Source organism: Rhinopithecus bieti, unplaced genomic scaffold (genome assembly GCF_001698545.2).
Source record: "Rhinopithecus bieti isolate Rb0 unplaced genomic scaffold, ASM169854v2 scaffold_28547, whole genome shotgun sequence".
Lineage (NCBI taxonomy): Eukaryota > Metazoa > Chordata > Mammalia > Primates > Cercopithecidae > Rhinopithecus > Rhinopithecus bieti.
Window position 1 is genome coordinate 860434 of NW_016813480.1, and position 19873 is coordinate 880306.

General features: G+C 43.1%; 1 protein-coding gene across 2 annotated transcripts in view; it reads right to left on the minus strand.

The window, feature by feature from the left end:
• Nucleotides 1-19873, minus strand: part of MTUS2 (microtubule associated scaffold protein 2) — a 472062-nt gene that overhangs the window by 429639 nt on the left and 22550 nt on the right. For both annotated transcript variants that reach the window (XM_017848470.1, XM_017848469.1), the window contains exons 2-3: nt 11420-13878; nt 4214-4454 (exon numbers count right to left, since the gene is read on the minus strand). In XM_017848470.1, the coding sequence (XP_017703959.1) occupies nt 4214-4454; nt 11420-13666 (2488 nt within the window). In that variant the 5' untranslated portion in view covers nt 13667-13878. The remainder of the gene's footprint in view (nt 1-4213; nt 4455-11419; nt 13879-19873) is intronic.

Sequence of the window (19873 nt, forward strand, 5' to 3'; positions counted from 1 at the left end):
ACCTGATGGAGCTGAAAAATACAGCATGAAAACTTCGTGAAGCAAACACAAGCATCAATAGCTGAATTGATCAAATGGAAGAAGGGATATCAGAGATTGAAGATCAACTCAATGAAATAAAGCATGAAGACAAGATTAGAGAAAAAAGAATGAAAAGGAATGAACAAAGCCACCAAGAAATATGGGACCATGTGAAAAGACCAAACCTACATTTGATTGGTGTACCTGAAAGTGACAGGGAGAATGGAATCAATTTGGAAAACACTCTTCAGGATATTATCCAGGAGAACTTCCCCAACCTAGCAAGACAGGCCAACATTCAATTTCAGGAAATACAGAGAATGCCACAAAGATACTCCTTGAGAAGAGCAACCCCAAGACACATAATCATCTGATTCACCAAGGTTGAAATGAAGGAAAAAATGTTAAGGGCAGCCAGAGAGAAAGGTCGGGTCACGCACAAAAAGAAGTCCATCAGCCTAACAGCAGATCTCTCTGCAGACACCCTACAAGCCAGAAGAGACTGGGAGGCCAATATTCAACATTCTTAAAGAAAAGAATTTTCAACCCAGAATTTCATATCCAGCCAAACTAAGCTTCAAAAGTAAAGGAGAAATAAAATCCTTGACAGACAAGCAAATGCTGAGAGATTCAGTCACCACCAGGCCTGCCTTACAAGAGCTCCTGAAGGAAGCACTAAATATGGAAAGGAAAAATCGGTACCAGCCACTGCAAAAACATACCAAATTGTAATTACCCTTGACACCATGAAGAAACTGCATCAACTAACAGGCAAAATAACCAGCTAGCATCATAATGACAGGATCAAATTCACACATAACAATCTTAACCTTAAATGTAAATGGGCTAAATGCCCCAGTTTAAAGACACAGACTGGCAAANAAAGGTTAAGGGCAGCCAGAGAGAAAGGTCGGGTCACGCACAAAAGAAGTCCATCAGCCTAACAGCAGATCTCTCTGCAGACACCCTACAAGCCAGAAGAGACTGGGAGGCCAATATTCAACATTCTTAAAGAAAAGAATTTTCAACCCAGAATTTCATATCCAGCCAAACTAAGCTTCAAAAGTAAAGGAGAAATAAAATCCTTGACAGACAAGCAAATGCTGAGAGATTCAGTCACCACCAGGCCTGCCTTACAAGAGCTCCTGAAGGAAGCACTAAATATGGAAAGGAAAATCGGTACCAGCCACTGCAAAACATACCAAATTGTAATTACCCTTGACACCATGAAGAAACTGCATCAACTAACAGGCAAAATAACCAGCTAGCATCATAATGACAGGATCAAATTCACACATAACAATCTTAACCTTAAATGTAAATGGGCTAAATGCCCCAGTTTAAAGACACAGACTGGCAAATTGGATAAAGAATCAAGACCCATCAGTGTGCTGTATTCAGGAGACCCGTCTCATGTGTAAAGACACACATAGGCTCAAAACAAAGGGATGGAGGAATATTTACCATGCAAATGGAAAGCAAAAAAAAACGAGGGTTGCAATCCTAGTTTCTGATAAAACAGACTTTAAACCAACAAAGATCAAAAAAGATAAAAAAGGGCATTACATAATAGTAAAGGGATCAGTGCAACAAGAAGAGCCAACTATCCTAAATATGTATGCACCCAATACAGGAGCACCTAGATTCATAACGCAAGTTCTTAGAGACCTCCAAAGAGGTTTAGACTCCCACACAATAATAGTGGGAGACTTTAACACCCCACTGTCAATATTAGACAGGTCAACAAGACAAAATTAACAAGGATATTCAGGACTTGAACTTAGCTCTGGACCAAACTGACTTAATAGACATCTACAGAACTCTCCACCCCAAACTGATCGAATATACATTCTTCTCAGCACCACGTCACACTTATTCTAAAATCGACCACATAATTGTAAGGAGGTTAGTTTTAATGTAAACAAATCTGTCCTTGTTTACCTTGGAGATCTGGGCTAAAACATGGTAAATGTACAATACATAATTATCAAAAAGTACAAGTGTTTCTTCTTCACCACAGCGTTCTGAATTTGAGTCTTAAATGAACCTCACTCCCTTCTGTCAGAGGACTTTTTGTAATGGAGGAACAAATTGAGAGCGGCCTTGGGAAGACACTCACAGTGCCTCCACATGGAATCTTAGCTGTTGGGTCCTCTCCCCTCCCCATCTTTCCTTTCCTTTTTTTTTTTTTTTGAGACAGTCTCACCCTGTGGCCCAGGCTGGAGTGCAGTGGTGCGATCTCAGTTCACTGTAGCCTCTGCCTCTTGGGTTCAAGTGATTCTCGTGCCTCAGCCTCCAGAGTAGCTGGGATTACAGGCACGCACCACCAAGTCCAGCTAATTTTTGTATTTTAAGTAGAGATGGGGTTTCCCCATGTTGGCCAGGCTGGTCTCAAACTCCTGGCCTCCAGCGATCCATCCACCTCAGCCTCCCAAACTGCCGGGATTACAGTTGTGAGCCACCATGCCAAGCCTGGTTTTTCTTTGTCTTTGTTATTCCAGACGTTATTTTTTATTCCAGGTATTTCTCTTCATTTCCTAGGACAGTCTGAAAGTTAAGCCTCCTAGATCTCAAGGGAAACTATCAATAGTGTTTTGTGGATAATGGCTTTGGCTCTGTGTTCAGTGAACCATCTAAGTCTCTTGTGAAATAAAAACAAAACAGGGATTGAGGAGCAAGGGAATATCTCTGAGGACAACATGAAAATGGAAAGTTTTCGGCAGAAAGAAGAGAATTAGTGAGGCATATTGCCGAAGTTGAAGATGGAGGCACTAGGGATTCTAGTAAAGCTGTCTGACAAGGGAAAGGGCCTGTTGCCTGCAACTGGTCAAGTGACCAGAGGCCAAGCCAAGAGCTACTGGCCTGGCTCAAGGGCTCAGGGGCCAAGGGAGCTGAGTCCTTGCCCTCTAAAACTCCCCAGTCTCCAAATTAAGAACTTCTCATTGTCCCAGAGCCTCTGGCAGGTGATCCCCCCAACAGCGCTAAGAAGGGATGTGACATCTTCCATGCCCCGTAGTAGTGATACTCATCAGCGTTACTAGTTTGGCTGGGTCTCCAATGATCAACCATGGAAACATACATTGTTCTCTAAATTAAGACACCCACAGACTCAAGGAAAAGGGTTTGAGTCCTGAAGGAGTAGGGATGGAGGCAGCCCCTCATATGTGTACTTCCAGGACCGAGCTGAACTTTGAAGAAGTGACACCCTTATTACAAAAATGTGTAAATATCAATCAGCCAGCCTCAAAAGAATTTGATCTGCCTGTCTCTATCACAGCAGTATTTTTATACAGTAGTATAGTCTTAACACCTTGACTGTTGCAAGAAAACCTCAACTAAGATTATTTTTATAACTTTGAAGCTTTTCCACATTTTGTGCATAAAGTAAAACTGTGAACATTTGTCACACCATACTATTTCAAAGGTGCATAGTTCAAATTCACATCAAATTTATAACATCCTGATGAAGGTGCAGTCGTGGGGGACAGCAATGGCAGCTTGGTGAAGGACAGCATCACAGCTCTGAATATCATCTGTCTGCCTACAGAAAATGCTTTTATATCTCTAGCCAGGTCCTGTCCTCTAAACTCCAGTCCCATAAATCCCATGCTATATCCTGCAGGATGATCAAAGACATTTCAACCTTCTCATGTCCTTGCTTGACTCTTATCTGCCTTTCTAAATGCACTTCTCTATGTGGCAACTCCATGCTTCCAGTTGCTCAGGCCAGAAACCCTGGAGTTCTCCATGGCTTTCTCTCTTGCAGCCCATGCCCACTGAGTCAGGAACTTCTTTGGCTCTACCTTCTCTCTGTCTCATCACCAAATGGACCAAGGCCCTAAACAGTTATGACACTGACTCCTTAGGACCCATATACTCCAAAATATTTACTCTTTGGCCCTTGACAGAAAACAACTTCTGAGCCTTGTTTTATAGGGAGGATTAGAGAAGGAAGAAACTATGAAAAGCTGGATGGTAGTAACAAGGGCCATCAGTTTAAAGGTGACATGAAGGATGACAGTTGCACACAGATGAGTTTCACAAATGTCTGCATCTACAGACAGATGGAAGAATAGAAAAAGGCTCTCCTTAAAGCATGAAAGGCATTCATATTTTAGACAATTATCACCATCTTACATGATGACCATCTAAACATACAGCAGGAAAAGGCAGAAATTGGTGGATCGGTTACCTGAAGGATCAGAATTGTAGAGACTGGCGGCTGTTGTTATGGGTCCTGGTGGGTGGATGGCACTCGCTGAAGACCTCTGACTTGCAATCAGAATCCTGCTCTTTGCAGATGGTAAACGGGACATTGCACCCAATCCTAGCTGCGGCTTAAGGAGCATGGCTGACCGATAAAAAGTTGGAGGGACTTCATAATGAGCATAGGGAGGAGAACAGAACTCTTCTTTTCCAGGGTGGTCTGTAACCTATGATAAACGAACAAAAACTCAATCAGAGACCTTCACATCATAGTGTGAGTTCTAAACAGGGCCACGAGACCAAGGTTGAACCAATGACCACTCTGGTACCACTGAGCTGCTTGATCACAAGTCCGCTACCTTCCCTAGGCCACAGTGTCTTCGTCTCCTGATTGACAACACACTTGGATGATCTCTCAGGTCTCTTCCAGTTCTACTACTCTATGAATCTATAGTTTACTATAAAAAGAACTCATTGGATGAGATTTTTTTAATTCCATTGTTACAAAATCACTGGAACCTGAGTGAGTAGCCAAACTATAAATGTCAATAAAGCAAAGAAAGCATTTAGCAAATGTTCATAAAATTATGGAAGTTTTATTATACCTGCGGGGAAAAAAAGCCGTAATTTGTATGATAACCTAGTCTTAGACTGACTAGATAAACTGTGTCCATTTATATTAGATCTTTACTGGGCTACTTAGGAAGCAAAAAATTGCGTTGTTGGCCGGGCGCGGTGGCTCAAGCCTGTAATCCCAGCACTTTGGGAGGCCGAGGCGGGCGGATCACAAGGTCAGGAGATCGAGACCATCCTGGCTAACAAGGTGAAACCCCGTCTCTACTAAAAAAATACAAAAAACTAGCCGGGCGAGGTGGCGGGCGCCTGTAGTCCCAGCTACTCAGGAGGCTGAGGCAGGAGAATGGCGTGAACCCAGGAGGCGGAGCTTGCAGTGAGCTGAGATCTGGCCAGTGCACTCCAGCTTGGGTGACAGAGCGAGACTCCGTCTCAAAAAAAAAAAAAAAAAAAAAAAAAATTGCGTTGTTAACAAGGGAGGAAACATTAGCCAGAAATAGGGAAGTTAATGGAAAATGTGTTTGCAGACCTGTACTGTGTGTTTACCTAGTTAAAGACCTGAGCCTCAGTTATCTCCTCTGGTCATCTGCCCTAGTGTGGTGATGCTCCCAGAAAGGTCTGCGCAAGTTTCACCAGAATGGAAGTTCTAGGGCACAATCTCATCAACTGCTGACTTCAAAGCACCAAAAACAATGTCTAGCACATAGCTAAAGTCAATAAATATTTATTAAAGAATCATGTTTCCATTTTTTCCGAAGTTTAATAATAACATAACGTTACTGTTACTTTCTCCTGTAGCTAGCAGTTTGGCCTAGAATACAACCTGTGGGCAGTACCTTTTATATATGCAATTCTGTACTCATTAAGTCTGTTAATATTATCAATGTTTTTTTCATATTAAACATGAAAGAAAGAGAGAGAACTAATCTATTTCCTTTAAGTTACAATAAAAAATAGTGCTAAGGGCTATGCATGAAAAGACACATCTGTTAATTAACTGTTCTAAATCACAGCACATTTTATGTGTCAAACTTGTATCTCAGGAATCATAAGCATTTAACAATATTCTTTAATAAGGGCTATAAAAGCTTTGATCCAAGCTGTTGAAGAGATAAACCCTTAAATTGATACTCATTTAATGTTGAAATAGATACAAAGTCCTCCTTCAAATTGACATTGTAGAAACAAAAGATTAGGCCTTTAAAGTTTTATCATAATCACACTGTAAAATATGCATGATTGTTACAGTAGATAGATTGTACTTGGCTACAGCAAATTATATTCCTATGAAAGAACATTCTACATCTGCACTCTGATAAATTTTTTACCATACTCTACTTACTCTCACTATCAATCTCTGGTTTTTCTCACATACACTCTTTTTTAATTTTAGTTTCTAAATTTTGGGTTCCATTGCACATTGCTTTGAGCAGGTGGCTCTTATGAAGAAATTAATATTATTTCCAAACTACATCTGTCAGGTTTCAGGATTGCACTATGCTGATCTTAGTAGTTACTCGGTGCCTTGAAACTGAGTAGTATTTAGGGATTAAAATTCACCACACCCTCACTCAACAATGATCTTAACGATTTCAGTAACTTCAATGCCTATCATTTTGTTGGGTAATTTGTTTCTGGTGAGATCGCAACTTCTTTAAAAGTGGGAAAACTACACCTTTGATGTCTAGTCTGTGCATTTTTAATTAAACAAGGGAATCTACAAAAAGCTTCATACTCTTTTCCTTAATCTTTACTGACAGAATACAGCAGGTGACACGGCCCAGTCATAAACACATACAGAACAACCCCAAATGCTGCCGTTTCCCTCCTTCCATCCCAGTGGAGGGTTTTTAGAGAACTCACTTTGAAAGCAAACAGAAGAATCCTATGATTTCAAACAAACTCATAAAGTCAAGGCATGCAAACAAATACATTCTTACCAGGCTGTCCCTCTTCCTATTCGCCCTGCACTGTTCTCACTGGGATCGTGTGCCGTGGAGACAGAGGGTACGGGGGAGGCTTCGTTAACAAGCCACTGGGATAGTGGTGAGGGAAGGGCGTCTGGGATGGTTAATTTGATGTGTCAACTTGGCTGGGTCGCAACACCCAGATATTTGGTCAAGCATTCTAGATGCTGCCATGAAGGTATTTCTTATATTAGATTAACGTTTAAATCAGTAGACCTTGAATAAAGCAGCAGACCCTTCAGCATGTAGGTGAGTCTCAGCTAATCAGTTGCGGCTTTATTAAAAACAGACTGACTCCTCCTAAAGAAAAGGGGATTCTGCCAGGAGATCACCTTCAGACCCAAGCTGCAGCACCAACTCAACCCTAAGTCTCCAGGCTGCTGTCCTGTCCTGCAGACTTCTGACTTGCCAGCCTCTACTTAATTTCTTAAAATCAATCAATCAATTTCTCTCTATATATATACATAGATAATGTGATGTAACCTCTCTCTATATACATCTATATCCATGTCTCTCTATATATGATATATATATAGAAATACATATAATATATATTGAAAGAGAGAAAGAGATGAAGTATGGATGTATATAGACCCGTGAACACACACCACACACCACATCTATTAGTTCTATTCGTCCGGGGAACCCCAATTGATGCAGTGCCCCTCAGAGACAAGTGGCAGCAGACAGTGAGGAGGGACAGCAGCCCTGGATCACACCTCTGTACACTGCACACACATCGCCTCACTCCTTCCTCTTAGCCCTGCCCCTTTCTTCCCATCTCCCTTTACCAAAAATAAAAAGGGCTCCCAAGTTGTTGGAGGGAGGGAGTGTCCCTGAGGCCTCAGGAGAGCCAGCAGCAGAGGGCACCTGTTCAGGAAAACATATCTAATACCCAGACATGACTAGATCCCAGATGATCTTGGAAGCCACTTCTGGAAGTTTTCAACGTCTGTGCTGCTCCTGTCAACTGGGAAAGAGTTCCTCTCTCAGAAGAGTGCTTACTCTTGATTTTTCCACTTCTACCCATGCTACGTAACCAGCAGGGATCTGTCGATAATGATGGAAGAGTCTGAAGCTGGTTTGGGTTTTTATTTTTAAGAGGTTCTCATTTTATTTAAAAAAAATCTGGCTTCTATAACTGAAAAATACTTCTATTGCAACACATTATCACAAATGTGTTCTTTTCCTAGAGACCAGACTGCAGCCGCCCCATGGTGAGCTTGCGGCACACTGGCAGAAGAAGTCGGCTTTTTTATCTCCTGCACTGAGCTCAAACACAAGAGGGGGACTTGCTGGGTTACATCATGCCAAGGGCCAGCCTGCTCCCCACTTTTTACGAGTAAAGAAGGTTATCACAGAAATGAGCCCAGCACAACACGTGGGTATCCTCCTGCAGCCTGAAAACGGGCCTGAGTCTCTCAGGTGCTCTGATGATGGCAGAAAATGGCCCCCAGATACAGGGAGGGAAACTGACATTTCAAATGAACTTGTAAAGTCGAGGCACAAAAACAAATTCTTTGAAGACGACTTTGGGATGCTCGAAGTGTGAGGCCATGATGCTCTCTCCACACCAGTGGGGTCTCTCTGAACCCCTCAGAACCGCCAAAGCTACACAAGGTCCATACAATCCCATTTCCTTGAGTCTCGAGGTGGTGTCTAGATAATGAAGTAGAGAAAATGGTTTGGGGACAATATGCACATAATATATAAACTATTCTTGAAGGAAGCAGAAACAACACAGAAAAGAAATATACAGAAAAATACAGAAGGGCACAAAGAAAGAATGACAGACAACGTGGGGTTTGGGCCTACATATCCAAATCAATTTCCCTCATGAGTTTGTTTTTATAGAGAAAAATCTAGGCTCTGGCTATGGTTTGGATACGGTTTGTCTCTGCCAACTCTTATGTTGAAATGTGATCTCCAGTGCTGGAGGTGGGGTCTAGGGGGAGGTGTGTGGGCCTTGGGGGCAGATGCCTCATGAATGGCTTGGTGCCCTCCTTTTGGTAATGAGCAAGTTCTTGCTCTATTAGTTCCCATGAGAGGTGATCCTTAAAGAGAGGCCTGGCACCTCCCCTACTCCCCTCTTGCTCGTCTCTCACCACGTGATCCATGCACACATGGTTTCCCTTCCCGTTCCCCCATGAGTGGAAGCAGCCTGAGGCCTCACCATAGGCAGATGTTGGTGCCATGCCTCCTGTCAAGCCTGCAGAACCATGAGCCAAATAAACCTCTTTTCCTTATAAATTACCCAGCCTCAGGTAATCTTTCATAGCAACACAAATGGACTAAGACAGGTCTCTTCAAGGAAACTCTGCAGTGATTCCTTGCCTTATAGAAGAGCACAGCTTCAGAGCCTGACCCTGAGCCTCAGAGGCCCAGGTGGATGAACGTTTAGAAAGTTGAGAATGACTCACTGTAACCAAACTCAGAGACTGATGTATAAAACCAGAAGGGCAATTTGTTCCCTTTTAATGGGAGACCACTGCCTAAAGCCAGACTCAAGGGTCCTCTAGCCAGAACATGCTCTCATTGCAGGGCACAGAGTAAGAAGTCACTTATAAACAAGATGTCATGCAGCCCCATACAGCAAGACAAACCCTGCCAAGCTGACTGGACCCTTGAATTGTCCAGTCAGAATCCTCTCCAGAGATGCGAGGTAGGAAGTCAGTTACAACCAGAGGCCTGGTGGCAGGCCCAGAGTCAGAACACAGGGAGCAAGCTGTGTGACTTTGTTGCTAAGGACCTACCTCAAGGCAGCACAGCTGGTCGTCTTGTTGGAGCACCTAGTCAGTGATCACTAGGTCAATGTTTGTTGCCAAGAATGGATTTAACTTTGTCTTTGTGCTAGATATGACAACTTCTGCTGTGACTGACACATCCTTTAAATATGCCAATACATCTAACCAAGCTAGAGTCCAAATTTGGACTCAATCATCCTGTCTGTAGAAACCCTTGGTACACTTTTTTATGGTTGCAACACATATGGAGTTCATGACTCAGTTATCATTCAACATTTTTTGAGCACATACTTATAACAAGCACCATTCTAAATTCTGGGAACACAATGGGGAAGAAAATATTGAAAACAATCCCTTCTCTCATGGAGTTTACATTATAGTCAATGCAGGAAAACTAAAAAAGTGTTTATGGCAGGTGGAGGTAGGTGCTAGGAAGAAATAAATCAGAGAAAGGGGATTCAGAGGGAAGATGAGTAGCCTTCCCAAGGAGATAATGTTGGAGCACAGACCTAAAGGAAGTGAGGGAGAGAGCCACCTGAATAACTGGGAGAACATTCCAAGCAGAGGGAGGTACAAAGGTCCTGAAGCAACAGAGTGAGAAAGGGAAAGTGGAAGGAGAGGAGGGGGGGTAGCTGATAGAGCCCCAGTAAGCACATCCTAAAGGCTGAGCCATCCTACAGGCTCCAGCTTGTGTTCCAAGCAACCTGGGCAGCTCTGGAGGGTGTTAGAGACAGGATGATCTCATCCTGCCTTTTTTTTTTTTTTTTTTTTTTTTTTTTGAGATGGAGTCTCATTCTGTCGCCAGGCTCAAGTGCAATGGTGGATCTCAACTCACTGCAACCTCCACATCGTGGGTGCAAGCAATTCTCCTGCCTCAGCCTCCCAAGCTGCTGGGACTACAGGCCCCTGCCACCACGCCCAGCTAATTTTTGTATTTTTAGTAGAGACAGGGTTTCACCATGTTGGCCAGGATGGTCTCGATCTCCTGACCTCGAGATCTGCCTGCCTTGGCCTCCCAAAGTGCTGGGATTACAGGCATGAACCACCGTCCTCAGCTCCTGCCCTACTTTTAACTGATCACCCAACTGTCATGAAAAGACTCCTTCAGGAGACAAATCTTTGTTCTGAGGTCTCGAAGGATGACCCACCATAGCTCCCAGGTACTGAAAAGGACAGCACAGTGCAGTCTGAAACTGCACAGGCCTGAGTGAGACTCTCACAGCTCTCATTCCTTCATGGTGGGTGACTTAAAGCTCTCTGTCTGTTTCTGTATCTATACGGTGATAAAAACTGCAATACCAACCCTCGGGGAATTATTACAGAGATTAGTGAAGATTAACAAAGATCAAATGCTGTATTACATGGGCCCATTGCAGAGCTGGCCCTCAATTAAATGTTAGTTGTAATTATTATTTTTATTTTAAAGAAACAGTCCAGGCCTAACACACTGCTTTCTGCTCATTTGCTGTTCTTCACACGTATGAATAGGAGATACTCCCAGGTAGAAAATACTCCCCATTGAGGAATGAGTCTGATCTATTTGAAGAATACAGTAATTTTGCATTCTTTCTTCCTTTGACCTGGCTTATATTATATTCACTTATTTAAACATGGAAGCCTATTTAATGCATACTCATCTAATTTCATATGAATTACAGCAAGTGAAATTTCAATGGGTCTCCTTAGATACTGGGTGCATCTTATTAAGAGAATCAGACTCTTCTAGTTAAAAATGGTCATTTCTCTAGACAATCTCCTCTAGTCAAAGACTCCATTTCTTCACAAGTGTATCCATGAAAATCTGCAATTCACTTAAAGAGGACATTTTACCTTCATAACTCATTGAAAATGTGTCACAGATTTTGGGACAGTCAACTTACAGACCATATCATAATGACATTCTCTTACCTCCTGCAAAAACTTTTCACTCATTTGACTGAAAGGATGTCCTGGGGGCTTGATTCCAGACACCATCAATCCAGAACTGAAGACCCTTGGCTTCTGCAGGTCTGGCTTGAATTTCTCATAGAGGTTGGCAGATGGCTTCAGGTCACCACTTGCTGCCTTCTCTTCATGGGGAAGAGGCATGGTACATGTGGGCGGGGCATATGGAAGCCCCACTGGAACCAGCGAGGCGTCCACCTGGCCCAGGGCCTGGGGATTCCTCCTGATGTAGGTGATGATCTTGGGCCTCACATGCTTGGGCTTGGGCATAATGATGGGCTTGGTTTCTGTCCTCTCCTCTGTTTTTTCAACCTGATGGTTCTCCATTCCCTCCTGCGAGGAAAGTGTGTCCTTGGAATGTGTGAAGACAGGCTTGGGGATCCCACTGGGGCAGGCGTTCTTGTCAGGCACTTTGGGGGATGTGTTCAACAAGTGTGCACTATCAGCAGGGGGTGGTACCACCAAGGGGGACACTGCATCCATACCGAACACGCTAACATCCTGAAAACGGCTACTGGGTGTTGTAGGCTGGTGGGTCATGTTCACAGTTGTCTCTGGGTGGAGGGCTGCTGGAATATTGAGAACTGAATCTACTCTTGCTGAGGTGCGTTCAATCTTATCTGCATTCTCTAGAAGGTTCCTGTTTTCAGCAACAGATGTGGTGATCTCTTTGCTTTCCCGTGCTTCTGAGCTGCCACTTTGAGGTTCCAGGGGCTCAGGCACCTCTGTCTGGCTCTCTCCAACAGAAGGATTGAACACCAAAAGCGTGACACTGTCCTTGTCCACCGTGGGTTGCCCACTGCCCAACTGCCTTTCCTCCTCAATGACATCCAAGGGCTTGCCGTCAGTCAGATTATTAGGAATAAAAGCCACATGACCATCACCTGGTGAAAAGCTGCTGGATGTCCTTTCACCCAACTTCCCACCTGCACATGGTGAAATTTTGCCAGTGGGCAGATTATCAGCCCCTCCTAAGGAAGCAGAGGCCTGTTTGGGGGTGGTGTGGAGAGAATCCGGCTTCCCTGGGTTGACTCCTCTCTTCTCTTCACTGTTGCCTCTTCCCACCCCAAGGTGGTGGAGGTCACTGTTTGGCAGACTGCCAAGTGCATCGGTGGTTTCTGGGCGTGCTTCCCCACACAAATCCTTTCCCTCCAAAGCTGACGGATTCTCTTCCCTGTGGCATCCCAGATACCCTTCCTGGGCTGCCTTTCCCTCCTGTTCAACCCTCCTGGGTGAAACATATTTCAGCTCCAGCTTGGCCTCTCCCTTTCCCTGACCTAATTGTGCTTCTGGCTGACTCAGGATTTCCTTCGATGCCAAAGTCAGATTCAGAGCGGGCTCTGGATGGGCAGAACGTGACGTGTGCTCATTGCACACCTGCAGTACATGTGCTCCCACTGTCTGGGTCTCTGAGGGGGTGCTCTGCTTGGTCTCTGAGGTAGATGGTTTAGGATGACACACACTCTTTCCCTCTGAGGTACTGTCAGTTGGAGGGAACGCTGCCAGGAGAGCGTGGTCTGGCAATGTCTTCTGTGGTCCCTCCCCACCCCCAGGCACCTGACCCCGTGCTTCGTGGGAGTCGAGGGGTGCAGGCTGCGGATGCTGCGGAGTCAGGCTCCCGACCACAGCTACAGAGCTGCTTGCTCTTTCCAAAGAATGCCTCCTCAGTTCCTCATTGTTGAGGGTCTTTGCCAATTTATCCTTGGGAACGTGCCGGGGAATTTCAGCATCCCTTTTAGCCAAAATGTCTAGACTGGCCTCACCCATCACATTTCTCCAACTTGACAGACTTGGTCCCTGGATACTCCGCGGGGTCTGCAGGCTGTCTATGCCTCTCTCCATTGTGTGCTCTTCATTGAGTTCCCTCTGAATGGTTGAAGAAAGTCTAAAATCTTTCAGGCTGGTGGAGCCAGGCTGAGATCCCTTCTCAAAGCCCTGAAGTTGGTGAAATTCCTTATGGAAATGGGTACGGTTTTCTGGCTCACTTGAATTTGTATTTCCAATTTCATCTTCCAGGTCACACGTCTTGGACTCAGCATGAGAGGAGCTGACCTCCAACATGATTTGATTGGCATTTGTATCTCCCAGACTTAGGATGCTCTCATTATTATTTCTTGCTGCATTTCTGTTGTCCCGCAGCTGAGTGTAACATGATTTCTTAGGAGCCACTGGGACGCTCATTGTCAACCCTTTGGTGGGGCTGCTTGCCATGTAGTCCTACTTAATGGAAATGGGCTGCCTTCAAGCTGCAATCAGATTAATAGGAAATTCTCAGGCTGCTTGTCCTCCCCTGACAATGTCACCTTGTGACACTGCTTTAATCATTCTCAGAACAGCTTGAAAAGCAAGCATTCTCTTGACACACAGCAGGAAGACTCATCTGTTAGGTTCCTGCTGAATGAGAGCCAATTAGTCCATGAGACCTAGAGAGAAATAAAAATACATTCACATTAGATGGACAAATAGAACTTCTCAGGAGGAAAAAAGTGGTAAACACAGATGTATTCGTCATTTCTATACTATTATTTCATTCACTCGATAGTTTTCTCAAAAACCTTTCTGATCAGGGCTCCTGCTGACCAAATACAGACCAAAATTTAACATCAGAATGTTTAACGTTAGAAAAGGATTATAAATGCATGTGAAATCTTAAATCCAAATTTTAAACATCCACAAGTCTATACTGATACTGATTTAAAAGGGTGGAGGAGGCCGGGCGCGGTGGCTCAAGCCTGTAATCCCAGCACTTTGGGAGGCCGAGGCGGGCGGATCACGAGGTCAGGAGATCGAGACCATCCTGGCTAATACGGTGAAACCCCGTCTCCACTAAAAAAAATACAAAAAACTAGCCAGGCGAGGTGGCGGGCGCCTGTAGTCCCAGCTACTCGGGAGGCTGAGGCGAGAGAATGGCGTAAACCCGGGAGGCGCAGCTTGCAGTGAGCTGAGATCTGGCCACTGCACTCCAGCCTGGGCAGCAGAACGAGACTCCGTCTCAAAAAAAAAAGGGTGGAGGAGCAGTAAAGGCTCTTCGTTACAGAAGAGTATCAACGAATGTAGGAAAAAATTTACAGAATTTGAAAAATCACTATTTTGCAATCTCTGCATTAATAATTATCTTGCACAAGGGATGCCAAAGGTACAAACATTGGGTAAAAGATTGTTGGGGAACAAGATATTTATAGATGCTTAAAGTATCTTCCCCCCAGCTACTTTATTTCTTACAAAAAGAAAATTTGATCTTTACAATGGAGAGATCCGATAGACACATTAACCATGTGATCAAATTTAACATCACTAGTATCGAAACTGACATTATGGACTCCTGATATTAGTTAGTTCTCAGGGCCACACATCACCTATGCAGTAATGTTCAACCAGAATTTAACCATGAGAAAATAACCTGGTGAATTTAAATTGAGGTATGTATTACAAAATAACTGGCCTAACTGGTCCCAAAAAAATGTCAGCAGAGGCTGGATTTTCAAAATATGTTAGCAAAGGATATTATTAGGACAATCAGAGATTTCAATATGGACTGTATATAAGGTACAGGTATTTTATAATTAATTTCCTTGGGTGTACAATCGTGCTATAATTATGCCAGAGATTATTTTTGTTCTTGAAATATCCATGCTTTAGAATTCAGGGGTAGTATGTCATGATTTCTCTAACTTATTCTCAAATGATTCGACCAAGAAAAACATGTGTATGTATGTGTGTGTGCATATGAGAAGGAGAAAGAGTAAAAGAGAGAAACTGGCAAAAGTCAACCATTTGAATATCTAGTTAAGAATTCTATTACATCCACAACTTTTCTATAAGTTTGAAATTTTCCAAAATAAAACTTGGGGAAATGCTTCATTCTGGCCTTCAAGGCCTGCATGATCAGGCCCTGAACACCTTTCTGGCCTCATCCCCACCTCATCCTCTGCTCTGAAGGCTGCTGCCACATTGGCCTCATTCCTCACACTACCATGTTCATTACTCCCTGCCTCAGGGCCTTTCCACATACTTTTCCAACTGCATAGAATATGGAAACATCCCCCAACCTCATATAACAAGTCCTTTGCATCCTTCAATATGCAACATAACTACCACTTCCTCCAGGAAGCCTTCCTGACTGACTAGGTCGTCCTATAATGATGAATTTGTAATACCCTGTATTTTCACTTTGAAGAATTAAAAAAAAAAAAGACTTTCTGATTTGCTAGACACTTAAAATAAATATTGTCTAATATCTGGCATACATATTAGGCACTTAGTATGTATTTGTAGCATGAATGAATGAATAAATGACCAAATGAATGATGAGGAAGATCAGTGTTATTTCTGCCCCCAAAGAGTTTAAAATCCACACAGGATATGCTTTTCTGTGAAAGTAGACTCACAGATCACCACTAAACCATTCCACTCAAGGTTGACATTGTTTCATCCACTACTATGAATGTATTTTATTAGGCACTGGGGATAGGGGATTTTAACAGTAACAAGGCTCTGCCCCATCACCAATTCCCCCAATGGAGACTGGAAGCCTTCCACACTTTCCTCCTCATTCATCAAGAATGCGCAAGCACACGTGCACACCACACAGGAGGTTACTATTATGTTTCTCCTGAAACAGGTTACATGGCAACGTGGCCACCCACTTGTTTTCCCTTCATCATTGTTAACATGTTGTTTCATATATTAAAAAGAATATGAGGGCTGGGCACAGTAGCTCACACCTGTAATCCCAATGCTTTGGGAGCCTGAGGTGGGAGGATCACTTGAGGCCAGGAGTCCAAGGCCAGCCTTGGCAACATAGGAAGACCCTGTCTCTATTTAATAAAAGGTTTATGTTATAAAGCAAAATCATATAACACGCGACAGTCCATCACTCAACCCAAGGACACCTTGCAGCTGTCCTCATGCTCCTCGTCACTGAAGCCCCCTGTGTTTCCAAATTAGAGCTCTCTTTTCTTTCGCATCTATACATAAGCAGGTAAACTTTTTCACATACATAAGATCATTTCTTATAAGCTGCTTTTTGTTCCGTTTTTTAAAATTTGCCTCTTCTACCCCATACCCCAAGACACATTAACATCTGGATCTTTCCATTTCTTTCCCCATGTGTGTATGATCATGGGAAAATACACAGTCATACATGTGCATGTGCACTTGCATTTCCCTACCACACTGCTCTTCTGTTCTTTCCACGACTCCCTCACTGTCCTCTTCCTCTGCACTCTCATGCTTTTTCTCCTTCTCCATCTTCTCGTCCCAGCCTTATCTCCAGTAATCCAGTAGCACCCCCTGGTGCAGTCTGACCCCAGTATAGCCCTCAACCAAGTTGCTGATACCCTGATCCCAGTCTTCGTTTCCTGACACAGAGGGGATTCTCAACAAACCCTTGTTTCTTTGTTTATTCAATTTTAAAAGTGTTTCCCTTGAAGATACACATGTTCTGTAAGCACAAATACAAAAAGCATGTAGGCATATCAATAAGACTGCAGTTTAAAAGAGTGCTGTGCTCTCTGGGTTGAGAAACAAGTATCCTGGAAAGTCGAGAAGGGCAAGAAAGTTCATAAATATAGACCATCCACGGAAGGGAACTGCCTCTAATTTTCTGTGGGCAGAAGTGTAAATATGCAGCCAAGAGCCCTCTTCAGTTTGAACTGTTGAAGCTGGGAGAAAGAAAGAAACTTTGCTCAGCAGAGACAAACAAAAAGCATCGAAGTCCACAACACGTAACATGATTGCAAGAAAGTGACAGAGAAGTATAAAACCAATGTCATGCTAGAAAGAGTTGTATTTTAATTTTTAAGGAATTACATCACAAATGTTCTTTAAGTTTGTCAGTAAACAGTAACAGTAAACAATAACCAGTGGTACTCACTGGTAAGGGGACAGAAAAAAAGCTGGAACCTGCTAGGGGCCCAGTATTTTCTCAGCAGTTATATAAATTTGTTCAAAAAATTGCAACAGGATCTCGTTCTGTTGCCCAGGCTGGAGTGCAGTAGCACGTTCATAGCTCACTGTAACCATGAACTCCTGGGCTCGAGAGAGCCAACTGGGTCAGCCTCCCAAGTAGCTGGGACTGCTTCATCACACCTGGCTAATTTTTTTATTTTTGTAGAAATAGGGTCTTGATATATTGACCACACTGGTTTCAAACTCCTGGCCTCCAGTGATCCTCCCACCTTGGCCTCCCAAAGTACCAGGATTACAGGCATGAGCCACAGCATGTGGCCTAAAATTTAACTTTAAATTAAAATTACACAATTATAAGTCTTTAATATTAAATTTTAATTTAAGTTAGGACACTTAATATTTATAGCAGGCCTCCAGAGACAGGTCTTCACATCCCCTTGCTTTTTTCTCCCCCCCCTACTTCCCGGTATGGAAATGAAAGCACAGAGGAGGTAACATTCCCAAGGTCACACAGCTCATGAGTGGCAGAACTGGGACACAGATAGAAAGCAGAAGCTGTAAAGAAGAAAAGCTGCCCATGAATGGAATCATACACCACACAGGAAGAACAAAAGGAAAACACACTATTGTAAGAACAAGAATAGAAAAAACCAAAAACAACACGTGGAAGTTCACATAAGACAGGAAAAGCAAATTTAAAAACTTTCTTCAATTTCATGAGGCAAAATTATGCACAGGAAGTCATGTTTCCTGTCTCCTTCCCTCCCCCTATGTGGCTTCACGCATCTCCCTCACCCCAGCTCCCTCATCCTGCCATAAGATAGCAGCGAAGTAAACACAAACACGAATTTCTTTCCAGATCTAAATTTCAATCCAAGGCCCTCTACTAAGATAAACATGTTCACAGAACATATAACATGATCATAAAAGTTCAAACTCATAATAATACAGAACTGTGTGTGATTAAATAAAATATGCAAATAGGCCAACCAAGGGTACAAACCCCTAGCTGAAGTGCATTTTCCCAGAGTGAGACATGTAACTTTCATATGCCTTAGATCCATTATTATAAAACGTTAAGAATGATGGCCTTAGAGGTAAGTGATATTTTATCTTGAAAAAACAATCAATTAGTTAAGTACTAGTTTGAAAGGAATGTAAAGATGTAGCCTTATAACCTGCCTGATGCTTAATAGTCTTCTAAGTGGTTTCCCCTGGTTCTAGGGCCAGAAAATTCACCACACATCTGGGCAGGGTCTCTGTTGGCAAGCTCTGCCTCCCTAGAGCAGAAGGAGGCAATTCTTCCACCAGATGACCTTTCAGGTATTTACAAAGAGCTATATGCTCTCTTCCTCCCAAAACCTATTCTACTCCTTGTCAAAGAACTCAGATTCTCCCAACTGTAGGATTAGCTTTTGAAAACTGCCACCATCCAAACAGCTTTCCTCTAAGTACATGTACCAGGGAACCTGAAGTCCCTCCTAAACAAGGTGCCCAGAGCTATGCCAATACTTCAGTTCTAACTGCATCATCTAGAGTCACAAGAAAGCAAGTCTTCCATTCTCTTAGCTATACTTCTAACCACTCATTCTAAGAATGACCTCCTCATGGACATATAAATCACCCTCTAGTTCCACAACATTAATTAAAACATCAAGGTACCATATAAGTTGTCCTAAACTCCACTGACTCAATCCGAGACATCTGTAACTGGCTTTAGCACCCATGGGTGGGATCATAAAAATATTCTTCTCAAACATCATCTTGCTGATCTCAATGCATCATTCTATCCTTTTAAAACTTGTGGAGCCCATCCTTAACTTGTCACCGAAAATATCTGCAATCCATTCTTGTTTCCATACTATCACTGAAAAGCTAAGAGTTCCTTCTACACTATTGTTCCTTGATAATTCACTGACAAATCACTCATTGGTGTCATTCATTGACACCAATGTTAGCAGAACACAGCAGAGGACAAAACAGCAGCCCCTGGTGCCAAAAGGATATGACCCCACAATGCTTCCACAATGCTCCTCTGATTACTCCTCAGGCACCCCTCTGCCCACCAGTCCCTGCAGCCACTGTATGTGCCCCCATCTTGTCCAAGAGAGCATCATAAGAAACTCTGTCAATCATGATGCTGAAACGTTAGTAATTATACTGTTGTCTCTCATGAAAAATAAAGAAAATGAAAGTGAAGACAGACAAGCAAATGAGGATGAAGTACCATGACCAGCCCTACACAGTAACCTACAACTGCAGAAGGGCCACTGGTTATTTTTCATAGTACTCATACTTCACCAATTATCAAGGCTTTCAAAAACCTAACATGGGCTCAGCATCGGGGCTGCTAGCATGAAGCCAGAGCATGACATGCTCTCCTTGCTCAAAAACAAAATTGTCTCTGCCCATCTTTCATAATCAGGCACATCTTCAGCTCTCCTGAGCTCACAATCTCTGATAATGGTTTGTGAATACACATACATTTCTTTTTTTTTTTTTTTTTTT